Source organism: Ailuropoda melanoleuca, chromosome 12 (assembly GCF_002007445.2).
Source record: "Ailuropoda melanoleuca isolate Jingjing chromosome 12, ASM200744v2, whole genome shotgun sequence".
Taxonomy (NCBI): domain Eukaryota; kingdom Metazoa; phylum Chordata; class Mammalia; order Carnivora; family Ursidae; genus Ailuropoda; species Ailuropoda melanoleuca.
Genome location: NC_048229.1, coordinates 30,974,257 through 30,997,353, shown reverse-complemented (window position 1 = coordinate 30,997,353; position 23,097 = coordinate 30,974,257). Strand labels below are relative to the sequence as shown.

The window sequence follows — 23,097 nt, the reverse complement described above, 5'->3', positions numbered from 1 at the left end:
TTGCGGCCCCAAAGTTAGCGGGGAGAGAAGAGGGTGGAATAGGGAGGAAAGCGAGCGTGGGGTACGTGTGGTTGCCCAAAGAAGTCTTAAGAGTTTTGCAATCAGCCTCAGCAAGGAGGCCTGGGTAAAGGGAGGGGCCAAGAGGCGTTGGGAACACACCCCGGAGTTCCGGGAATCCTTTTACCAGCTCAGTCTCCGCGGAGGAACAAAACCTAAAAAGTGACGCCACGCCCCCACAAGGAGAGTTTGCATATTTATGAGGAAACGTCGAGATCTTTGGATGACCTGGCCGTCTAGAGGGACTAGAACGCCTCAGTTCCTAGCGCGTTTCCGTTTCCGGTAGGATATTGGCGGTTGGTGAGCATCATGGCAACCGTGGTAAGTGCTGGCGTGGGGAGAGCTGAGGAGCGAACCCGTACTCCCAAGTCTGAGCGGGAAGGATGCCGGGGGCCCGGACCCCTGGGTCTGAGGGAGGAGGGGTTGGGGGCCAGGACTCCTGGGTCTGAGGGAGGAGGAGGCTGGGGGCCCCGGCTCTTGCGTCTGAAGGAGGAGGAGGGCGTTGAGGGTCTAGACTCCTGGGTCTGAGGGAGGAGGGGCTGAGGGATTGGACTCCTGGGTCTGAGGGAGGAGCTGGAGGCCCGGACCCCTGGGTTTGAGGGAGGAGGGGTTGGGGGCCAGGACTCTGGGGTCTGAGGGAGGAGGAGGCTGGGGGTAAAGATTCCTGGGTCTGAGGGAGGAGGGGGCTGGGGGCCCCGGCTCCTGCGTCTGAAGGAGGAGGAGGCTGGGGGCCAGGACTCCGGGTCTGAGGAGGAGTAAAGGGGCTGGTATCCTGGAATCCTGGATTCAAGTGGTATTCAAGTCAAGGTCTCGGTGGTCCGATCTGACCGCATGGTGTTATGGGAACTCCAACTTCCAGTCCTCTGGGCGCTGTCAGCAGTCAGTTCTGCAGTCTTTTGCCCTAAAATTTTATGAGGTTTGTAGTATCTTGGGTTTCAAGCCGTTCAGGAGCCTGGGGTTGTTGATGGTATGAATGGCACCTGAGTACCAGGAGGAAGCTCAGGTGGGGACCTGCCCTGTGTGCTTGAGAGTGTGAAGTTGCTTAGCCTTGAGCCACCAGAGTGTTGAGAACCTGGAGGGTGTCCGTGGGGAAGGGGACACTGCTAGGGGTCCAGAGGTTAGGGATCATGTCATGGGACTGTTTGGGCCATTTTCATATTTCAGCACCTCATACTCAGTGCGGATGATTCGTGGCTTATCACTTGAATGTTTGAATGAATGAATAAATGAATGAGCTCTGTAAGGGAGAGACTAGGTACACTGGCCCTGGCATTTGCTTGAGAAACATCTGAATGAAGAAGGGATGTGGCCTTAGCTTGGGGTTGAACTGGGCTTCTGGCTACTTTGGTTCCCATAGTGACTCTGCTCAGGTTGGAGGAGGGGTGGGGGCAATAGTTACTGGTGGAATTTGAGTTTGTGGCTGCTGCCATGGCAAAGGGGTGGATAAGGGAGCAGAAAAGGTAACAGCCACACTCCCGAGACCTATTTCCTATGGACATGGATGAAGTATTTGAAGTTTGACGGGACCGTGGGTGCCGAGTTTTAAAATGACCTCTGCTTCCATGGGGTCAATGGAGAGCACAGCACAGGAGAGGCTTCTGGTGAAAAGGAAGGCCTTGTAGGAGGCAGGTCTGTTTGTGTTGGGATTGCTCAGAGTTGGGATTTCTGGATCCATGCCCATTCATTGCTGCAAGGAGGGTCTGATAGGGAGTGTCGTGTTGTGTGGGGGTATGTTCTGAGTCTTCTGATAGTGTTTGGGGCCAGTGTCCAGTGAACAGAGGGTAGGTGGGAGGGAAGCTTGTAACCATGTGGTGGCCACAGTCTAAACTCCAGAGACAGGAGCCTTCCACTAGGTTGGATGTCTTCCTCTCCTCTCCTGGTGGAAGAAGAGAGACCTGTGGGGGGTGGGGAAGGGTTGGGGGAAGGTGGCCAAGGGACTGGGTCAGGAGGCTGGTTGCTTAGGCTTTCCTTTCCTTTACTAGAAATTGTGAGGGGCACCTGGTTCAGTCAGTGGAGAGCGGGTGACTCTTGATCTCGGGGACGTGAGTTCGAGCCCCTGTTGGGTGTAGAGATTCCTTAAAGAAATAAACTTGAAAAAGAAAGAAAGAAATTGTGAAATACTCCAGTGTCAGAAAATAATACAGCCTAGGACCTACCACCCAGATTTTTTTTTTTAACAGCCTTATTGAGATGCAATTCACATTTACCCATTTAAAGTGTACAGTTCAGTGGCTTTTAGTATATTCACAATTGTGCAACTTTCACCTCAGTCAATTTTAGGGCATCTTTATCCTCCCAAGAGGGAAGACCCATAACTAGCACTTGTCCGTTATCCCCCAATTCTCTCATACCCCCAGCCCTAGCCACCACCAGTGTACTTCCTGTCTCTACGAATTCACTTATCCTGGACATTTCATATCAGTGAAATCACACCATAGGTGACCTTTTGTGTCTGGTTTCTTTCACTGCACATGATGTTTTCCAGGTTCATCCACACTGTAGCATAGGTTAGAACTTTCTTTTTATGGCTAAATAATATTCCAAGTGTGGACATACCACATTTTGTTTATCCATTCATCCGTTGATGGACATTTTGGGTTTTCCTGCCTTTTGGCTTTTGTGAATAATGCTGCTGTGAAAACTCATGTGCATCTTCTGGGGGTTTTCGGATTGTCCCAGGGGGTACTTACTGATCTGTCTCCCCTCTGTGAGAAGAAATGGTGGCCGGCTCCTCTTTTCAGAGAGCTGGGAACACCAGAGGACTCAGTTCCTGCTTGTTGACTCAGCTCAGCACTGCAGTACCTCGTTCAGCCAAACCCCAAGTGTTGAACCCCAGGTGAACAAGCAGGATGTGGGCTGTGCCCTTCACAGGACTTCCGTCCCCTGGAGCCGAGAACACTGATCGGACAGTCTCCCTCCTAAATGTGAGATTACACAGGGCGATCCGGCTCGACCTCTCATTCTGTCTGGACATCCAGAGACCCTGGAACGGGTCAGGCTGGGGCAGAGGTCAGGGAGGGCCTCCCTTCCTGAGCGTTGCTTGATCTAATTCAGTGAGGGAGGTGGGGAGAGCAGGATGGACTCTGGGATGAGCGCATGCAAAGGCCCAGTGACAGAGATTCAGGCAGCAGGGCGCAAGGGGCTTGGGAAGTCAGGTGTCTGTCCTTCCAGTCATGGAAGTGGGGTGGACTTCTTCCTTCACCAAATAATTCCTGGGCACCAAATAATGTGCTAGGCCCTGGGGACAAAGCTGTCAATGAGACAGACACGGACGGTCCTTGTCTTTCTGGGACTCAGTGTACTGGGGTCAACGAACCAGCATTAGTTGGTGACAAACGAGAAGGGTGGGAGGGACGGATGTTTGGGCTGTTGACCTGCCTTGTGTAGGGAAAAGGAATGGAAAGGACTGTCTCCCAGGACGTGGGCGGGAGGGACAGAGGAGGAGTTGGTGAAAACTGAGATCATCTGACTCTTCTCACGTGTCTTCCTCCACTTCCAGTCGGCCACAACCAAGGTCCCAGAGATCCGAGATGTGACAAGGATTGAGCGTATCGGTGAGTGAGCATGACCCAGACCCTGCCCAGGAGCCCTGAGAGGGAGCCCGGCTGAGTGCCAGAGTGGGCTCAGATGGCACATGGGGGACTGTGCTGGGCCCCTAACCCCAGGCTGCACTTCTGTTGGCTTGGCTACCCTGGTCAGGCTCCTGGGTGTCCCAGCATTTTGCTTGGAAATCATGAAAGTGGATGTTTGCTGAGTGCCCGCTGGGGTTGGCCCAGAACTGACTGTCCCATGCCCTCAGCACACACTGTGGCATCAGCTCCCTGGGCGCAGGGACCAGGTCTGGCTCGTTTCTGGCTGTGTCCCTAGCAGGGGCCCCCGACAGAGCAGGTGCTCAACAGATAACCAGTTCGTGACCTGCCAAGTTCTCATGGCCATCCCGAGAGATGGGCATACCAACTGTCATCCCATATTTCAGCCGAGGAAACCGAGACTCAGAGCAGTCAAGCCGCTGGTCCCAGCTCCCACACGGAGTAGGCTGTGAATCCAGGAGCACGAAGCTGGGGTGTAGTGGGCCAGCAGGGTGCAGCCTCCCCAGAGAGCTTTACCTGCATCGGGGAGACTGTACTTGTTCGTGTGCGTTCCTTCACTCTGTGCCTACGAGTAAAGAGCTTGTGGCTAGGAACATGGGTTCCGAAGGCCCGCTGCTGGCGACCACTTCCGTTGCAAGAGGCTAGTTGCTCTCTGCCTCAATGTCCTTATCTGCAAAATGGAGCAAAGGTAGTTCACCTCATCAGTTGATATAAGATTCCCTAAGGTCAGGCATATAAAGCCCTTAACAGGAAGGGGCCAACACTGTCTCAGCTATCCAGAGGGCTAGGCCCTGTTGGAGCTGAGGACCCCATCGACACTAACTGCACCCAGTACCTGCCCTCAGGGTGCTTACGATCTAGTGCTGGGGTCAGCAGATCTTTTCTTAAAGGGCCAGGCAGTAAATCTCTTGTCTGTGGAAAATACTCAGTTCTCCTGTTGTTGCGTGAAAGCAGCCACAGGCAGTATGTAAGGGAATGGGCATGGTGGTGTGCCAATAAAACTTTATTTACAAAAACAAGTTACTGGCCCCCAGGCTATAGTTTGCCCAGCCCCGGTCCAGTGTGAAACACTGAAATCCCGCGTCTTGACCTCTTGGTGGGCTGTGTGGTCTTGGGCAGGGGGCCTGACCTCTCTGGGGTCCCTTCTCGATTTCATGTTGGTGAGGACCTGAAGAGGACATTGAACTCCAGAATCACTCTGGGGTGGTAATAGCTAGGACTCTTCTGTTTCTCGGGGTTACATGGAATGAAATAAGAATCTGTGGGGCCCCTGAGGCTATAAACGTAAAGTAATTGTGATCGTTAGCTGTCACGGTTAGATCCTGATCTGATGGTGTGGTGAACCGGGTCTCGATGATTCTGGTCGGCTATGCTGTATCCTAATAGTAGCTCCAGTTTATTAAGCATGTACCCCGACCAGCCATCCTCCCAGTGAGGTAGAGACTCAGACCTCCCATTTGACCAAGGAGGAAACCAGGGTTGAGAGACGAAGCCCCTTTCCTCAGGTCACACATTATCCCAAGCTGGCTGGTAACTGTGTCTTCTGGTTCTTTCCCCCGACCCAGGCGCACACTCTCACATCCGGGGACTGGGGCTGGACGATGCCTTGGAGCCACGGCAGGTAGAGCTGAGGGCGGTGGGGTGGGAAGGCTGATCCCTGGAGGCCTCAGGCACAGGGACCCCAGGGCCCCAGGGAGTGTTAGGGTCTCCCAGACCTTTGGCTACCTATCTGTAAGATTGAGCCATGTGTAGAGTTTTATTAGCTTTAAAAAATTGGGGTGGAAAAAGTTTTTTTAACTTTTTCCTGAAGTCCTAGCCAAGCCAAGAGCATGCCCTTTCATCTCCCCGGCCTGGAGGTGGTGGAAGTGGGGTGGCAGCCCAGTAGGAAGTCACCTGGTGTGCTCTCGCCTCCCACCCCACAGGCTTCCCAGGGCATGGTGGGGCAGCTGGCAGCCCGGCGGGCAGCTGGCGTTGTGCTGGAGATGATCCGGGAAGGGAAGATCGCCGGGCGGGCGGTGCTCATCGCTGGCCAGCCGGGCACCGGGAAGACAGCCATCGCCATGGGTAAGAGGCCTCTCAGGGCAGGAGCTCTTCTGGTCTCTGCCAGACAATCCTTACTGTGTAAATCCAGGTTGGGTTCAGCCACATTTAACAGACAGCCCAAAATGGCAGGGGCATAAACACTGTGGTTCGTTCTCTCACATAGAAGAAATCTGAACATAGGCCACTTAAGGCTTGTTGAGCAGTTCTGTAAAGTATTCTGCCTTCCCACCTCAACATTCTCTGTACTAGCTTCCATGTCAGGGCACCTCATGTTCCAAGAGGGTTGCCTAAGCTCCAGCCTTCCCACCCATAGTCCCAGGTAGGAGGAACGAGAAAAGAGATCTTGCAGTGAGGGTGTACCTCCCTCCCTTTAAAGGTCGCTCCCTTTAAGCAGCTGTGTTGGGACTCTCACACGCTTTTGCTTGTATCTTATTGACTAGAACTTAATCATATGGTTACATTCTGCTGCAACATGGTGAGACATTAACACATATTAATGTGTTTTAACGTGGACCATTGCTTCCTTAATAAAATGGGGGTCCTGGGCCAGACACTGGGGGCACTTAGCTGAGTAAGACCAAAGCCTTGACTTTAGGGACATCTCAACTACGTGCCTTCCTGAGGAGGAAGAGAGCTGGTTTGATTCAGAGGAGGTGTTGCCTGGTGCCAGGCTGCGCCCACCTACCCAGACCACCTCTTCCACAGGCATGGCCCAGGCCCTGGGCCCTGACACCCCGTTCACAGCCATCGCCGGCAGTGAGATCTTCTCGCTGGAGATGAGCAAGACAGAGGCGCTGACTCAGGCCTTCCGTCGGTCTATCGGTGTTCGCATCAAGTAAGCGCAGGACCCGGTGCAGGGCTGGAGCCAGCCCCCAGCGGCCTTGGCATGACCCCTGCCCTGTTGGACTTGTTCGGTGCCCAGGGGCTCATGGGAGTTAGCCATTCCCAAGGGCCCAGACATGGGGCTCTCTGCTCACACCCGTTCTCTGTCCAGGGAGGAGACCGAGATCATCGAAGGGGAGGTGGTGGAGATCCAGATTGACAGGCCGGCGACAGGGACGGTGAGTCTGCTGTGAGCCTAGGCCACCTCTGAATGTGGGGTGGCAGGTCCTCACTGAGGTCAGAATCCATGGAATGTTTGAGCTGCAGGTTGCAGCCCTCTGTGCGCCTACAGTGGGATCAGTAGATCGCCAGTTTATCCACTTGTGAGCAACACCGTGAGCAGTTAAATCCAAGTGGTGTCATGACAGAGAAGGTCTGGAAGTTTCTCACAGTTAATTCCTTTTTTGGGGGGGGGTGCAAAATGGTGGTTTTATTAAAGCACGGGGACAGGACCTGTGGGCAGAAAGAGCGGCGGTGCTCTCTCACAGTTAATTCTTTTTTTTTTTTTTTTAAGATTATTTATTTATTTATTTGACAGAGATAGAGACAGCCAGTGAGAGAGGGAACACAAGCAGGGGGAGTGGGAGAGGAAGAAGCAGGCTCATAGCAGAGGAGCCCGATGTGGGGCTCGATCCCACAACGCCGGGATCACGCCCCAAGCCGAAGGCAGACGCTTAACTGCTGTGCCACCCAGGCGCCCCTCACAGTTAATTCTTTTTTTTTTTTTTTNAAAGATTTTATTTATTTAGAGACAGCCAGCGAGAGAGGGAACAGAAGCAGGGGGAGTGGGAGAGGAAGAAGCAGGCTCACAGCACAGGAGCCCGATGTGGGGCTCGATCCCAGAACGCCGGGACCACGCCCTGAGCTGAAGGCAGACGCTTAACCGCTGTGCCACCCAGGCGCCCCCCTCACAGTTAATTCTTAATCGCTGGGCTTAAGAACCTGTTCTGTGAGATTTTATGAAGCTTAGCACTAAAAGGCATTTCCTATGCAGCTTACACGGTTGTTGTGATTCACTCCCTTTTTTTTTTTTTAAGCTAAGAATTATAACATTCTTGTTGTAAAATAAAACAGATGTAAAGAAGCACATAAAAGAATCGTGTGGTTAGTAAGTTATTATAAAGCAAATCCCCTTAGAACCACCATCAAGATAAAAAAGTAGAACTTTGCCAGCTCCTGACCCCTGGCGGCCATGTATCTGCTTCCTGTCTCCGTGGATTTGCCGGTTCTGGGCGGTTCTTATATACCAGGTCCTGCAGCACGTGACCCGTCGAGGCTGGCTTCTCTCACCTGGCACCGTGTTCTCCAGGCTGTGCTTTCTCCGTCTCTCATTCTCTTTTACACGTGTAGTTGTAGTTGCTGGTAACATGCCAAGTAATGGAAAGCTTAAACGTGCTTCAAGCCCATTGACCTCACGCCCAGTCGCCTTCTGTTCCTGTGTCTTGTCACATGGACACTGTCCTCTTCTTTCACTTGCTAGTCATTCTCAGTGGAAATGGGTTTCAGATGCACAATTACATCGACTTACAATTTTTAAAAAATGTATTTATTTGAGAGAGAGAGCAAGAAGGGGGAGCGGCAGAGGGAGAGGGAGAAGCAGACGCCCAGCTGAGCAGGGAGCCCGACGCCGGCCTTGATCCCAGGACCCTGAGATCATGACCCGAGCCGAAGGCAGATGCCCAACCAACTGAGCCACCCACGCGCCCCTCAACTTGCACTTTGAACCCCTGTCCACAGTCTCCTAAATTAGTCCCATCCATCGGCAATTATATTTTGAATTTTAAAAATATGGTAGGTGAATATTTAAATATAGAGAAAGCCATTCCCAAGATAGTTCTTTTATTTTTTTCTTTTAAAGTAAACTCTATCCCCAACGTGGGGCTCGAACTCACAACCCTAAGATCAAGACCTGAGCTGAGATCAAGAGTCAGACACTTAACTGACTGAGCCACCCACGAGTCCCACAAGGTAGTTCTTTCTTTAAGCTAGATTTTTTTTTTAAAGATTTTTTATTTTTTTATTTGACAGAGATGGACAGCCGGCAAGAGAGGGAACACAAGCAGGGGGAGTGGGAGAGGAAGAAGCAGGCTCCCAGCGGAGGAGCCTGATGTGGGGCTCGATCCCAGAATGCTGGGATCACGCCCTGAGCCGAAGGCAGACGTGCAATGACTGCGCTACCCAGGCGCCCCTTTAAGCTAGATTTTTATGACATAAGAATTCCATGGATGTATCCTCCCTTTAAAAAATGTGAAACCTGGGGTGCCTGGCTGGCTCAGTCGGTAGAGCGTGTGACTCTTGATCTCCGGGGTCATGAGTTTGAGCCCCACGGTGGGCGTAGAGATTACTTACATCAATCAATCTTTAAAAAATAACAAAAGATAAAAATGTAAAACCCAAACCATCTTTCCCTCCCTCCCAAATCTCGACCCTTTCTTCCTGCCACCTGTCCCTACAGAAAGGACAACTCACTGGAAACGAGAGAGGTGAATGTGCTGAAAGAGCCTGGAAGATGTTGACTGTGCTTAACCCCTGTGGGAGGGAGTGTGGCGTTTTTGTTTTCTTAGCTGTGTTTAGCCTTCTCTCTGTTTTCTGGGTTTGTGAAGGATAAAAAACACCAGTTACTTGGCTATCAAGCAAGGAGTGTTAGCGTGTGACCCCCATGTCACGGGTCCTCTGGTCCGTGTTGCTGTTCTTAAGACTTTATCTTTTAGGCAGGTGGTGGCCTGTTTGCTCGCTGGGTTTTTAGTAATCGGTTTATGGAGGAGAAATTGACAAACCATAAACTGCACACGTTGAAAGTTTACAGGATGTTAAGTTTCGACATACAGGATGTTAAGTTTCGATGCCCATGAGGCCATCACCACGGTCCTGACAGTGAACATGTCTGTCAACCCCTAAAGCATCCCTGTGTCCTGCCCATTTCAAAGCCGTACTGGGGAGACATCGGGCCTGCTCTGAACTCCTTGCATGGCATGTCACCCTTCTCAGGGCTCTAAGGTAGGCAAGCTGACCCTCAAGACCACGGAGATGGAGACCATCTACGACCTGGGCACCAAGATGATTGAGTCCCTGACCAAGGACAAGGTCCAGGCTGGGTAAGTGGCAGGGGGCCACACTGGGTGGCCAAGGTGGGGGATCTTGGGCCCTTTCCTGTCCTCACTCCCGCCCTCCTACCCCCCTCCCCACCTGCAGGGATGTGATCACCATTGACAAGGCCACGGGCAAGATTTCCAAGCTGGGCCGCTCCTTCACACGCGCTCGCGACTATGACGCCATGGGCTCCCAGGTGGGCCAGGGCTCTGGGGGTGCCCTTGTTCCGGACACTGGCATGTTTGCATCTCTTCCATCACCCCCATGGCCCAGAGGGTCTGGATCCTCCAGTCACCCCAACTCCATGTCCCTGGCACTTTTTCCCTATACTCTCTAGGACAGCCAGGGCCCTTCAACTTGGCCATTTGCTCCTGGTTTCTGAGGTCCTCCGGGAATCCCTAGTCCTTCAGTGCTCTTGAATCTCCTAGTGGTGACTACCTCTTGGACCTGGGGTTTCTGGATTCTCAGCTCCATCCCAAGGAGTTCAGAGTCCGATCTCCCCCTACACAGCCCCTTTGAGCCCCCTTTCATGCTCTTCTCCGCCCTTGTCTCTCCCTCCCCTCCCCCGCCTCATAGACCAAGTTCGTGCAGTGTCCAGACGGAGAGCTCCAGAAACGCAAGGAGGTGGTCCACACCGTGTCCCTGCATGAGATTGACGTCATCAACTCCCGCACCCAGGGCTTCCTGGCTCTCTTCTCAGGTGAGGCCCCTCGGATTGGCCCTGCTCCGTATAACCCCCGACACAACCCCCTGATTCGTCCCTCCCACTCTGTTGCCATTTGTCCCTCTCTCGGGGGTCTAGCGGGGGCTTGCATGTCCTGCCTTCTCTTCTTCTTGGGTTCTCTGTCTCTGGTCTTCCTCCTCTCTGGGACATTTGGGACTCCCACCCCTTCTGTCCCTTTGCCACTCCAGTCTTGGTCTCTCTTCCCTCTGTCCCTGGTGTCCCATCTTTCTCTATCTTCCTCCACCCTCCGGCCCTGGGTCCCTGTCTCCTGTCTGACACTCCCTGCGCCACCCCTGCCTCCCTCAGGCGACACAGGGGAGATCAAGTCAGAAGTCCGAGAGCAGATCAATGCCAAGGTGGCTGAGTGGCGTGAGGAGGGGAAAGCAGAGATCATCCCCGGGGTGAGTACTGGGTTCGGCCAGGGTAGGTGGCTTGTGGTGGCAGGAAATGGGAAGAGACAGGCTTGGGTCGTGGGTTTGATACATGCCCCAATGGCTCCCAGGTGCTGTTTATCGACGAGGTCCACATGCTAGACATCGAAAGCTTCTCCTTCCTCAATCGGGCCCTGGAGAGTGACATGGCGCCAGTCCTCATCATGGCCACCAACCGTGGCATCACCCGGTGAGCCAGCTGCTGGCCCCGTCAAAGGCCTCTGGGGAAAATGGGGTGCTCCAGGCAGTGGGTGTAGGCCCAGGGTAAGCAGGGCATGTTTGTTGAGCTCCCTGTTAGGAAGGGTATGGGCTTAGCTGTTGCAACAAGGCTACCTACAAGTACCGGGGCCCAGTCGAAAGGATGTGCTTCTCCCTTAAACAAGGTAGGTGGGGGCTCAGGGCGGGTAGGCGGGCAGCTCTGCTCCACAAGGAAGCTGAGGGACCATGTTCTTTCTGTCTTTGTTCCTATAGCCCTTGAGGCTGCAGTTCCCAAACTGCGTGCCGAGGCCTCCCAGTGTGCCGCAGAACACACACAGTGCTGTGGGATGGTTTAAGTTTCTGAGGGATGCACGGAGATGTGTGTTGGACACTGCGTAAATCACTGCGTTTACGTCACTTAGCCCTAACCACTTTACAGACCAGAACTTAATATTACTTTTGGCCTAAGAATGCCAGGGAAAAATTCCCGAGCCATGAAGCGCCCCAGGTTCTGGTAAAGCTTGGGAACCTCTGCCCTAGGGTGTTGCCAGCACCCCTTGCTCTGTCGTCCCAGCTGGCTGCCTTCTCTGCCGCATCTGTGTTTTGGTGAACAGGGAGGAGGAAGTGGGGGGCACACAGCCCCCAGGAGACTGGGGCCTGGAGGACCACCCGTCACCCCTGCCGGGGGCAGGTGGGCAGATTGTTCCTGGCTTGTTTCCCCGGTGAACCGCCCAGACCCTTCAGAGGAGCTCGGGAGGTGGATATTGTCTCAGCCTCACGGTACAGACGAGGACAGCGAGGCCCAGTGACATGCCTCAGGTTGCACGGAGAAGGTGTCAGGGCCAGAGTTGGCTCTCCAAACAAGGGTGGGAAGAGACCGGCTGAGCCCAGGGCGCCTCCCAGGCCCGGCCGCAAACCCAGGTCCCTCCTCGTTATCTGCACGGCCTATATTTGGGCGTCTGCGTACTCTCACTACCATTGATTTGTAACCCCCCGCCCCCCAAATCAGTACTGGTGACACTCTGGTGCTCTGGCCGCAGACATGCGCGGAGGGGCCACACATTTGAGTGGCCCTATACGGCCACTCCAAACTGAGGTCCTACAAGGCGACACCCTGCCTGCCTTCTGGTTTCAGCTCACCTGCTGTAAATGAGTGTCCTTTTCCTGATCTGTTTAGTGCCGCGTTTTATGCTTTTTAGTGGTGATTTCGTGGCTAAAGAGGCCCCTTGCTGTCCCGTGTCCCTAAGCATAGGGCGGGGATGGATGCGTCTTCTAGAGAAAGCGTGTGTGTGTTAGACGAGCTTCATTCGGGCCTGACGTAGAGTGCTGCTAGCTGCGAGTTCGAGGGGAGTGGGTCAGTGACATATGTTGAATAGGATGTCTTTAAACAGAAACACACAGAACCAGGTTACATGTCGGTCGGTTGACAAAAGTACTGTGAGCAAAGGCTCACAAGAACCTACCCATATGCGTCCCTGAGAAGCGGTGACAGACCATACCTGCCGTGAATGATGAGAATCCACTCCCATCTCCTGGGCCCTGCGCCGGGCCGGGTGCAGCAGGGAGTAGGACCGGCACTGTCGCTTCTCTCTGGAGCTCTGTGTCACGCAGAGGAGGGGGACCTTGATTCTTAATCCCGGATGTAGATACCCAGCTAAAGCCAGCCTAGCTCTGTGGGGGGTGGCTGTGCACTCGGTGGTGACGGCAGCCCTGAGCTGAAGGTTAAGTGGTATTTGTCCGGTGAGTGGGCCGTGGTGGAGGGGGGCGGTGGGGGATTCCAAGGAGAGGAAGTGGAGAGCCGCGTTCTGGGAGCATCACCCTGACAGCCTTCCCTCCCCACCCCCTGCTCCCCAGCATCCGGGGTACCAGCTACCAGAGCCCGCATGGCATCCCCATCGACCTCCTGGACCGACTGCTCATCGTCTCCACCTCTCCCTACAGTGAGAAGGACACAAAGCAGATTCTCCGCATTCGGTATGGGCAGAGCCGCCTGGCGTTCTGGGGCAGGACGCGGCCACAGGCCTGAGAGGAAGGGCTGGCCCCCACCGTGTTTGGCAGGTGGGGGCAGCGAGGTCTGAGGGGGAAGGTCACTGGACCTGCAAGAGGTAGGGCTGGGCATCCAAACAATGGCCTCCGATCGGGGGTCGGAGAAAGAGCCCTGGCTGGGGAGGGTCTGGGGGCCCAGGCTGCAGGGCCAGCCTGTACCTCAGTGGCCCTTCTTGCTCAGCGTTCCGTGGCTCTGAGGACATAGACTCCACACATCTCCCAGGATGTCCAGCAGCGCCCAGGGGAGGGGCCGGCCAGGGGCAGGGGGTTCGTTGCAGTCACAGCCTGGCTGACCCCCCCCCCCCCCGCCCCCCCCCCCGGGGGGGGGGGGANCGCCCTGCCCACAGGTGTGAGGAGGAAGACGTAGAAATGAGTGAGGACGCCTACACAGTGCTGACGCGCATCGGGCTGGAGACGTCCCTGCGCTACGCCATCCAGCTCATCACGGCTGCCAGCCTGGTGTGCCGTAAACGCAAGGTCAGCCAGCCCTGTAAGCCCCCGGGGCCGGTCCAAGCGAGCGAGCGAGTGCCTCGCTCACCACTCCAAGGGCTTGGAGTGCGTTGTTGGATTTAGTCCCAGAACAGGGTTTTCAAAGGCCGGCAACTTGGGTCTGGGGAGTTTATACCTGTATCTCCTGGCCTGACACGTAGCAGGTGCTTTGGAGATGTCTGTCAGCTCTGAGTTAATGCCGTCAAGGTCATCTTCCTGATGAAGAAACCCAGGACTGGAGGGGTTGGGCCCTCAGCCGGGAGGTGGCCAAGGCGGGATTCGAACCTAGGCAGTCCGGCCCCGGAGTCCTCAGGCTGACCCACCTGCTGGAGCAGGGCCCCACTGAGGTCTGGCCATCCCCTGTCAGGGCACAGAAGTGCAGGTAGATGACATCAAACGGGTCTACTCGCTCTTCCTGGACGAGTCACGCTCCACGCAGTACATGAAGGAGTACCAGGATGCCTTTCTCTTCAACGAGCTCAGTGAGTGTCCCCCGCTGCGCCTGTCCCCAGGGTCACCCACCCCAGAGGGCAGGCAGGTGTCTGATCTGGAGCTCTCAGGCCCTGCCCTCTGGGCCACACTGACCACCTGGCCTTCCTTCTCCCCACAGAAGGCGAAACCATGGACACCTCGTGAGCCGATGTCACGCTCTCCCTCTACCCCCCACCCCACCTGTTTTCTACTAGAGTTCTGACACTGTAACTTTGTATAAAATGGTTCTGAAGCTGGACTCGTTCTCTCTCTTTTTTTTTTTTTTTTAGAGAGAGTTCATGTGGTGGGGGGCGGGGGGCACAGAGGAAGAGGGAGAGAGAGAATCTTCAGCAGGCTCCAGGACACCCAGCATGGAGTCCACTATGGGGCACATTCCCACGACCCTGAGATCATGACCTAAGCCGAAATCAAGAGTTGGACACTTAATCAAATGAGCCACCCAGGTGCCCCTGAAACTGGACCTATTGTGAGTGTGTGTGTGTGTGAATGTGTGTGTGTGTGTATGTACGCGTACATGCACCCTGAGCCTGACAAAAGACAACCTGAGTGCAGTTCGAGAAGCTTTTATTAGGAAGGGGGGAAAGAAGCATCTGCTGGCTCCAGGAGTTGGGGTGTGGGGGGGATCCTTAGAGGAATAGGAGGCCCGGGAGCGGGGGGCGGTCACAGGCCAAGGGTTGGGCTCTGGGACCCCCACAGTCAGAGTTGCTGAGGCGGCAGGGCCCGCAGCGACAGCTTAGGGCCACAGGGAAGGAGACCATGGGGTCCACGCCAGGCGGGCATCCAGGGAGCCGGATGGAGGCAAAGCGCAGCTCGTGGTAGGTGCACACCGGCTGGGGCACGGGCGGCAGGGCAGCCGGCAGCACTCGCACCTGTGGGCCAGGAGTGGGGGGTGGAGGGGGCATGGCGATCCTCCTGTGGTCAGGCCCTCCCCTGAGCTCCCCCTGCCCCTCACAGGTCACAGACTCGGGTGTCCAGCAGACCCCCTGTGCTCCCCCTCCCTCCCACATGCCCAGCTCTGACTCCCAGTTCCCCAGCCCCTGCCCAGGGGGCAGGCCACCCTTCCATCCCCACTGCCGCTTCCCGTCTGATGTGGGCCTGGCCCGAGTATCCCCCACCTGGCGCTGAGGTGGCAGCACCCATTCCCCAGCCAGCAGGGGTGGCCCTCACCCGCCCCCCGCAGCTCACCATGCTGGGGCAGTAGCCGGCGCAGATGGTGGTGGTGAAGGTGATACAGACCGGACAGGCTTCGTTCTCGGCAGCCAGGGTGGCGTTGATGGGCCGGCATAGCGGGCGTAGTGGCCCCCTGGATGCCCACGCCCCACCCGTGTTCAGCAGCAGCCACAGCAGCAGCCCCTGGGACAAGGCCGGTGTCTCAGGGCCAGCCAGACCTCTCTACCCTGAGCCCTTACCCTCCCATCCCCCACGCAGACACATTCAGGGACACAGCTCTCCTGGCTGGCCTCTTCCATTCAGGACCCATCTGTCCCACTTCGATCCCCTGTCCCAGAACTCAGGAACCCCAGATACTCCCAACACTGCAGATTCCCACCCTCAGGCCCTGCTCCACCTGCTTCCCTCCTGGCAGGAAGCCTGCTGGCCGTCCATACTCTTCTAGAAGGAAGCCTCCTCCATCAGGTCACAGGACTCTCCCTCTTTGTGCTAGCTGTGGCCTGGACAGAGTTGTAAAGTGCCTAGGGTCCCTATGGTCTTACCTGGAGCGTCTCCATGCTCAGTGCCTTCCCTATGATGTTTACCTGGTCTTATACTTGCAGGCTGTGGGGGCGGCAAGGCCACTGGGGGTGGCGGCATGATGGGGTAACCTGGACACTAATCTTTCTGGGGGCGAGAAGCAGAAAAGGTCACGGAGGTGTGCAGGAGTGGCTCCGTGGAGTGCCCCTTACCCCCCACTCCCTGAGTGGCTCCCACACAAGAAGCAGGAGACGCCCAAGGTGAAGCTAACTTCACTGACTGAATCCTCAGGTACTAGCGAAGTCGTGTTCCTGGTCATCGGGAATGGGCTACAGGGAGCCCTTGGCCTTGCCCCTGGCTGTATAGCTTCGCCTCTGCGCATCATGCTGGGAGCCAGGGGAAGGCTGAAGGTCACCCCTTCCAAGGACCCTCGAATGATCAGCTGAGACCTCAGCCCCTCTCCACCTGCCATAGGCTGAAAACCATTCCTGTGCCACTAACTTCTTCGGAGGGGCGTGGCTTCAATATTGGATTCTGTGCCCAGAGGCCGGGTTCCACCTGCACGCAGTCGTGCCTTCGTTCCACAAGGGATTCAGCGGGAGCCCCATCTCCCCACACCCCAGAGACGACCCAGCAATGGGCATAGTTTAGGCTATTTAACTCTGTCGTTGACTAAGAAGCTCCGCCTCCTCGGTCGCAGAGGGCGTCAGCCGCCCTCGAGCCCACAGCCCCAAAATACCTTTTCCCGGCTCAGCTCCCACCTCCCTCTCCCAACCTGTCAACCCTGCGGTTAAGTGTGGGATTCGCCCCGCCCACGACCCAGTGGGCGGGTCCTGGCCTCTGTCTCCCTCCCACGTGACGGGCGGGGTTCCCGGCCTTAGCCCCGCCCAGTGTGCTCCCAGTCACCGCCTTCTCGTCTCGGCCCGCGCCCGGGGGGCGTGTCCAGGGCGGGGCTGGCGCTGCCGGCTCAGATGAGGGCTGGTTTCATGCTGCCGTAGCTGGAGTTCTCAGTGCGGTAGGCGTGCGGCACGCTGTAGATCCCCGACACCGGCTTCCAGTGGGGGCCGCCCCAGGGCAGCTCCAGCGGGCAGAAACGGTCGAGCCGGAGGAGCGGGTGCAGCGGGGGTCTGTAGGACTCCTGAGCCAGAGACAACGCCCCGTGGTGTGGCACGGCTATCGTCACTGGGTGGACGTGAGGCACGCGGATCCCTGGCGGCCGAGAGGGGCCCGGACAGGGTGGCCTCTGTGGGTCGTGGCCCCAGGCCTGAGGCGTCTTCTCAAAGCTCCAGTAGGTCAGCGAGTCCTTGCGGGGATATCCAGACAACTCCTTCCTGGGTGAGGGAGGCAGGAGAGGGAAGGCACAGTTGGTTCCGAAAGACAAGGCTAAGGTTCAGACCTCGCGTTCTGAGGAGCCTGTAGACGCGAGCTCCTGCGTTTCGAGGCAAGGGCACATTTGTATGATTCGGGGACCCCTCAGGAAGGATGGGGGCTGCAGACTCCTAGCCTGGATTCCTGGTCCTCGAGGTCCGTAAGGGTCTGGAATCCGGAGTTTTCGAATCCTTGGGAAGGAGTATCTGGGAACCAAAGTAGGTCCCGCCCTAGAGCCTTAGGGTCCCGCCCCTGGTCCCGAACCCCTTCTTGGGCAAGCGGCAGGTTTCATATTTCTGGGAGTTGACACTAAGGAAACGGGTAGGGGCCGGGGTCTGAACTTCTGGTTCTTGAGCGTGCAGGAGCTAAAGGCTGAGGCTACTGAGTCGGACACGGGGCAGCCGACACCCGGGTTCGGCGTCTCACCAGCCTATGCTGGGGGCGGTGCCGAGCGAGGACCCAGGCTCACTTCGGGTAGGCCCGGAAGTCCTTGGCCGAGGTGGTCAGATAGATCTGATGGTGGTCCAAGATGCCCTGGTCAGATACTGTGAAAGGCCGGCCGGCCAGCTCGGGGTTCTTGGTCCAGGGGATTAAAGCCTGAGGAAGACGCAGGGAGGAGGGACGAGCAGGAAAGAGGTTTCATACCGCATTCCAGGCCCTGGGTCCCAGACTCAGGATCCCTTTTCCTTCGACCCACCAGCCCTCACACCCGCCCCCAGAATCCGAATCCTTCCTGACCAATCGCAAGCCAGCGCACTTTAGCTTCGCTCCCCAAATCAGAACCCTTATTAGGGTTACTCCAAAATCCAAACACTTGCGGGTCATCGAACACAAAGCCTTCCCAGCTCCGCCCCCAGACTCCGGGCTTCCACCTCCCGCCACTGGAATTCAAGCTGCACCTCGGGCAACCGTTCCTCTTCGCTCCTCTACTCCGGGAAAGCCTAGCCCCGCCTCCCGACCTTGGCTTGGAAAGTTCAAGACCCGCCCCCACGTGCCGTCCGCGGCAGAGCCCTGACACCGGCCTCAGACCCCCTCCCAGCCCCGCCCCGGGATTTACTAGTTGTGGCCCTAGCCTCAGAGCTGGGATTTCGGTCTCCAGCCCCCTCTTCCCCCTGACCCTACCTCAGAAGGTCCAAGCTCCACCCCCAGACTCCGTAACCTGATTCCGTCCCAGACCTTTTGGCCACGACCCCAGGCTCAAAATTCTCCACCCCAGGGTCTCCTAGCCTGGTCCCCAGCTTCAGAGCCCCTCCGACCCCGTCCCAGGCGCTTCAAGCTCTGTCCCATTGTGGCAGCGGGTCTTCTCCGCTACCTGGGAAGGGCCTCCGCGAAGGTGCTCGGCGAGCTCCAGGGGCTGGGGCCCGACGTAGAAGGTAGGGCGCTGCTGATCCAAGCCGGGCCAGCCGGTGTACTGCGCCCTCGTTTCACTGCACTGGTGCTTTGTGATCAGCGGGAGCCGCCAGCCGCGGTGTCTGAGCTGCGGGAAGGCGACGCGGGGATCCGACGTGAGGGTGCACGGTACTCCAGAGCGATCCCCAGTCCTGTCCCCTGCGGATCTCTACGTCCCAGAACCTTACCTTTTCTTCTAAATCCTTGATCCCCACAGTCCGCGTGGGGTCCGAAGGTTCTGGGGCCCTGGGCTGTGCGTAGGGCCCCCCGTGGGTCTTAGGCACGTAAGCTGAGCCAGAGGTTGTCTCCCATCTGCTGATGACCTCGTCAAAATCCCAGATGTGCAAACCCTGCTTTGCGGCCGGGGGCAGGGGCTCCGCGACCGTGGACTGGGGAGAAGGACGTCAGCTAAAAGGATTCAAGTGCGGCCCGCGAGCCCTAATCTCTCCCAGTCGGTCCGCAACCCTTTCCTCCCTCCAGTTCCAGGCATCCAGGTTCCCTGGCCCCTCTTCTTTCAGACCCAGGACTCGGGGACCCTCCTCCTTCAGTCAGAGGGGAGTCCACGCCCCCAATCCCCTTTTCTTCTCAGCAGGTGTCTGGACCCCCAGGCCTCTCCTTCAGACACCGGAGTCTGGGCCCCAAGTCTCCTCCTGGCCAGGAACCTAGGGTCCTCTCACCTGCACATTGGGCGGGGGAAAGGGCACAGACGGGATAATGTGGTGGGCGACACCACTGCTGGTGAGATGCCAGTTGGGCCAGGATCCAGGCACCTCGGTCCCAGAGATTGGGGGCCATGGGGGACCATAGCGCAGAGCTAGGGTCCGACCCACCATGGTCCCACCCCTGCGGGGTAGCCACGCAGAGGCAGGCTTGTTGTTGCTGTTGCCCTAGGTAACAGAACCCGCCCACCCTGAACTCAGCCAATGGAAGGCCCGCAGGTGTGTGGATGGTTGGATACAGTGAGAAAGAGACGCAGGCACAGAGAGGGACAGGGACTTCGAGAGAAGGGCACAGAAACTCAGAGAAACGGGGGAGGGGAGTCCCAGAGAGAGAGAGAGAGAGAAGGGCAGGAAGGGGGAAGAAGCGGGAATAGAACCTCAGAGGTGTAGGGAATTTTAGAGACACAGAGACCCCAGGTTGGGGGAGACAGAGACCCAGAGGGGGAGGAGGACAGAGACCACCCACCGCCATCAGGGAATCCATGAGAAACAGCCCCTTTTCCTACAGGGTCCCAACTCTCTCAGCCCCCTCCTCCCTCTGCCAGGCCTGCCTACCTCAGGGGTAACGATTTCCAGACTTCCCCAGGGCTCTCCCTCCCTCCCTGTGTGCGCTGAAAGAGTCAGCCCGAGGCTTGGGCTTCGTCTGTCCTGCCTGCCTTTGATTTGGTTGAAAACTTCCACCTGGATATGGGGGCGGGTGACGAGGGAGAGACCCACAGACACATACACAGGGAAATACTTAGCAAAAAGAGAGGGGAGGGGGTATGGAAAGAGCTTTGATGAGAAAGAAACAAGGGCAAGAATGGGTGAGAGACAGTGAATGAGAAACAGAGATAGAGAGCTACTGACCCGGAGACAGGAGACTGAGAGGAGGGTGACAAAAAAGAGAGTGGGAACCACAGACCTAGAAACACAGAGATGCAGAAACAGAGGCAGCTACACCCGGCCCAGTCCGGCCACCCCTACCCTTCCCAGGGGCCCAGTCTGTGTTGGTGGGGGATGCGGGATGTCTATGGTCTCGGTCCTTAGCCTAAAGCGGGTTCTAAAAGAATGTGTGTGTGTGTGTGTGTGTGTGTGCGCGCGCGCATGTGTTGGCAACAAGCTTAAGGTATGGACTGGTGACACAGGAAGGGGTATAGTGAAGGTGTGGGATCTACTCCTGACATCCCTTGTCACTTCCTTGCTTTAAAGACCTTTTGGTCAAGGCCTTTGCCTTCTCAGCTCCCACTAGCTCATCCCACTGAACCCCTCATTCAGGCCTCTAGGGCCACTTCTCCTTTTGGATTTTCCTGGCACACTCAAAGCCTGGCACTGTCCACATGACCCCTGATCCTAGCCAGGAGTCGGATCGGTTGGTCAGAACTTTATGCCATACTCAAGCTGGACAATTCTAGGTTCTATTCCTTTCGCAATATGGGGTAAAGGTTGGGACAGAAAAGGAGGTAGAAGCCTGACTCCAACTCCCCAGCAGGGTTAAACTCTCAAGCCTCCTGACCTCTTATCATTCAACCTTGCTTGTGCTCCTACTGTGATGGGTAGCTCACTACCTCAAAACAGAACATTCTAAGCCAAAACTCACCCTATGTGTCCAAGTAAGATTTCTCATTCGAACCCCAGCTTCCAGCTAGTTGTTTATGTGTCCGTTTTGACCCCCCCCCCACTTCTTGACATATCATTCCCTTGTCACTCTCTCCAGGGTGAGAAACATAACCTCTGAGATCAAGTGGTTAGCAACTTAGGAAGCCAAGGTTCCTCTGATGGTTAAATCCACCAGAGTTGATCGGACAAATTGTGTATTTGTATTGATAAACAGTAGACACTCAGAAAATACTGGATATTGTCATCATCATTACCCTCAAGTTCATCCAGAAGAACTCCTATTCATCCTTCAAAACCCCATTTGGTTTCACCACACATCTTGCATGGATTGAGCTCTCCAACTCAGCTCTGATATTGTGACCATTTCACAAGTTCCCAAACTGAGGCCTAGAGCGGCCAGGCCACCCCTGAGGTCCCTCAGCATCCAGCTGTCTTCTTCCTCTGCCTGCCCAGTTCCTGAGCATGGGCCTCAGGCCCGACCAGTCCGGCTGAGGAGCGTGCAGACGCAGGCAGTGTCAATTCGAATCCATCGCCAGCCTACACGGCCCTGGGCATCAGCAGTCAATGCCCGCACGTAGGACTGCTTGGCCTTACACTCAGACACCCAGTGCCTCCGGTCCACACCCCGGCAGCCTCCCCCACCCCCACCAGGGGCACTTTCCTCGGTGGCGCTGTCAGCCTTGCAGCGGGTCTCAAAGAAGTACTGGCGGAGAGGGCTGCCTCCAGCCGCAGGAACCTCACCCAGCACCTCCACCTCACGCCCGCGCAGGTCCACGGCTGTCCGGCGGTCTGTCACCCAGCCACTGACCGCATCACACACAGCCAGCTCTCCCCGGCGACTTGCTGGTGCTGTCTCGCTCAGCCCTCGCCGACTGCGGTTGGCAGGGCTGCCTGATGGCTCCCCAAAGGCCCCAGCCTCCAGCAGGAATAGCAGAGGGGGCCCAGCAGGGGCGCCCCTGGACAGGACTACTCGGGGGGACAGGAGGTCCCACTCAGGGGCTAGAAATGGGGGCAGTGGTAAGGGTGGGGGATGGGGCTCCATTGGGACACTGGGGAGGAGGAAAAGGAGGAGGATGGGGAGGGAGCAGGAGGGGCTGGGGAACATCTCGCTGAGCACCTGAAGATAGAGAGGGAAGCTGGGGTTAGAGATGAGGGTAAAAACTTAGTGGGGGAGGGGGGCAGAGGTTGGGAACTGCAGGGACCCTGAATGCCAGAACCATGGGGAGGCCCTTGTTCTAGAACCTTGGGGGGACCTTATATTCTAGGACTTGGATAACGCCCAACTTCTAGATTAATCATAATTATTCTACTACTATTGCTAATAGCCAACAAATCAGCAAATGGAGAAATACAGGCTCAGAGAGGTGAGTGACTTATACCACATCACACAGACAGCAAATGCCAGAAGTAGGTCTTGAGCCCCATCAGAGCAACTCCACCCTGTATCCTACCTCTACTGACAACCCTGAGGGACCCTGAGTCCGCAGGCTAGAGGAGGTTTGAGGTTCCAAAATTCTGAGCAAGGCCATGTTCTAGAACCCTAGCAAGTTCAGCTCAAAAGTGCCACTGAGAAGGCAAGACATTTCCTCTTGTGTGTGGGGCCTCAGTCTCCCTGTCCAAGAAATGAATCGGGGACACACCTGGATGGCTCAGTAGGTTAAGTGTCTGCCTTCGGCTCAGGTCATGATCCCAGGGTCCTGGGATCGACTTGGGCTCCTTGCTCAGCGGGAAGCCTGCTTCTCCTTCTGCCTGCCACTCCCCCTGCTTGTGCTCTCTCTCTCTCTCTCTGACAAGTAAATAAATACAATCTTAAGAGAAAAAAAAAAAGAAATGAAGCAGGGGCTGGGAGATAGTGGTGAGGGCGTGCATCCTACAGCTTCTCTGCAATATTCTGGAAGTCTGTGGTTCTGGGAAAGTGGTGTGGAGAGAAGTGGGAAGCAGCAGGTGGTTACCAGACCTGTCAGCACCTCCTCCACCTCCAGGCTCCAGTGCTGGGGGCCCCCAGGCTCTGGGGGGCCCCTGTGGGGGACACAGGTGGTCCCCTCTTTCCTGACATCTCAGGAGAGGGAAGGGGCAGCCACCTAGGGGAAGAAGGGAACAGGCAGGTTGTGTGGGCAAGTGGGGGAGGGGACCTGAACACTCCCCTTCCCAGCGTTCTTCTTTAAGTGTAGGGTACCCAAGAGTCAAGGCCGCGCCCCCTTCCCAGAGGCCCCTTCCCTGACCAGGTGATGGCTTCTGGCTGGGATGGGAAGCAGATGGGGGAGGTGAGGGGAGAGGCGGGGGTGGGGGGA

The 23,097-nt window shown here is 56.4% G+C and overlaps 4 protein-coding genes across 4 annotated transcripts in view; 1 reads left to right on the top strand and 3 right to left on the bottom strand.

Moving 5' to 3' along the window:
* Window positions 1–7: 7 nt before the first annotated feature.
* RUVBL2 (RuvB like AAA ATPase 2) lies at window positions 8–14,280 on the top strand. The gene is made up of 15 exons (XM_002917855.4): window positions 8–378; window positions 3,557–3,611; window positions 5,213–5,268; window positions 5,570–5,711; window positions 6,396–6,525; window positions 6,685–6,751; window positions 9,561–9,667; window positions 9,765–9,858; window positions 10,239–10,362; window positions 10,693–10,787; window positions 10,889–11,007; window positions 12,870–12,989; window positions 13,409–13,538; window positions 13,918–14,032; window positions 14,161–14,280. Exons 1-15 carry the CDS (start codon window positions 367–369, stop codon window positions 14,184–14,186), a joined length of 1,392 nt encoding a protein of 463 aa, XP_002917901.1. The 5' UTR covers window positions 8–366; the 3' UTR covers window positions 14,187–14,280.
* A 388-nt stretch (window positions 14,281–14,668) lies between these two features.
* Window positions 14,669–15,395, bottom strand: LHB (luteinizing hormone beta polypeptide; the record flags this gene model as incomplete). The annotated part of the gene is given in 2 exon segments (NM_001304859.1): window positions 14,669–14,911; window positions 15,228–15,395. Coding segments are annotated over 2 exon segments (411 nt in total), but the record flags the coding sequence as incomplete, so codon positions are not given.
* Window positions 15,396–16,071: 676 nt separating this feature from the next.
* Window positions 16,072–19,339, bottom strand: LOC117795207. The gene is made up of 5 exons (XM_034638782.1): window positions 19,166–19,339; window positions 18,677–18,877; window positions 18,412–18,576; window positions 17,569–17,696; window positions 16,072–17,062 (listed from the first exon to the last, which is right to left on the bottom strand). Exons 1-5 carry the CDS (start codon window positions 19,319–19,321, stop codon window positions 16,699–16,701), a joined length of 1,014 nt encoding a protein of 337 aa, XP_034494673.1. The 5' UTR covers window positions 19,322–19,339; the 3' UTR covers window positions 16,072–16,698.
* A 1,616-nt stretch (window positions 19,340–20,955) lies between these two features.
* NTF4 (neurotrophin 4) overlaps window positions 20,956–23,097 on the bottom strand; it is a 3,271-nt gene continuing 1,129 nt past the window's right edge. Inside the window, exons 2-3 of the mRNA XM_002917853.4 lie at window positions 22,764–22,887; window positions 20,956–21,923 (exon numbers count right to left, since the gene is read on the bottom strand). Of these exons, the coding sequence (XP_002917899.1) occupies window positions 21,276–21,911 (636 nt within the window). The 5' untranslated portion in view covers window positions 21,912–21,923; window positions 22,764–22,887 and the 3' untranslated portion in view covers window positions 20,956–21,275. The remainder of the gene's footprint in view (window positions 21,924–22,763; window positions 22,888–23,097) is intronic.

Bases quoted from the DNA above. Each gene is read 5' to 3' on its own strand.
- RUVBL2 (XM_002917855.4), top strand. The intron at 6,526-6,684 runs GTAAGCGCAGGA...TTCTCTGTCCAG, and splicing joins TCTATCGGTGTTCGCATCAA to GGAGGAGACCGAGATCATCG. The intron at 10,363-10,692 runs GTGAGGCCCCTC...TGCCTCCCTCAG, and splicing joins CTTCCTGGCTCTCTTCTCAG to GCGACACAGGGGAGATCAAG.
- LOC117795207 (XM_034638782.1), bottom strand. From the start codon at position 19,321: ATGGTGGGTCGGACCCTAGCTCTGCGCTATGGTCCCCCATGGCCCCCA. The intron at 18,577-18,676 runs GTAAGGTTCTGG...GCCTTCCCGCAG, and splicing joins TCAAGGATTTAGAAGAAAAG to CTCAGACACCGCGGCTGGCG. The intron at 17,063-17,568 runs GTGAGCCTGGGT...TCCCTCACCCAG, and splicing joins GACTTCCGGGCCTACCCGAA to GAAGGAGTTGTCTGGATATC.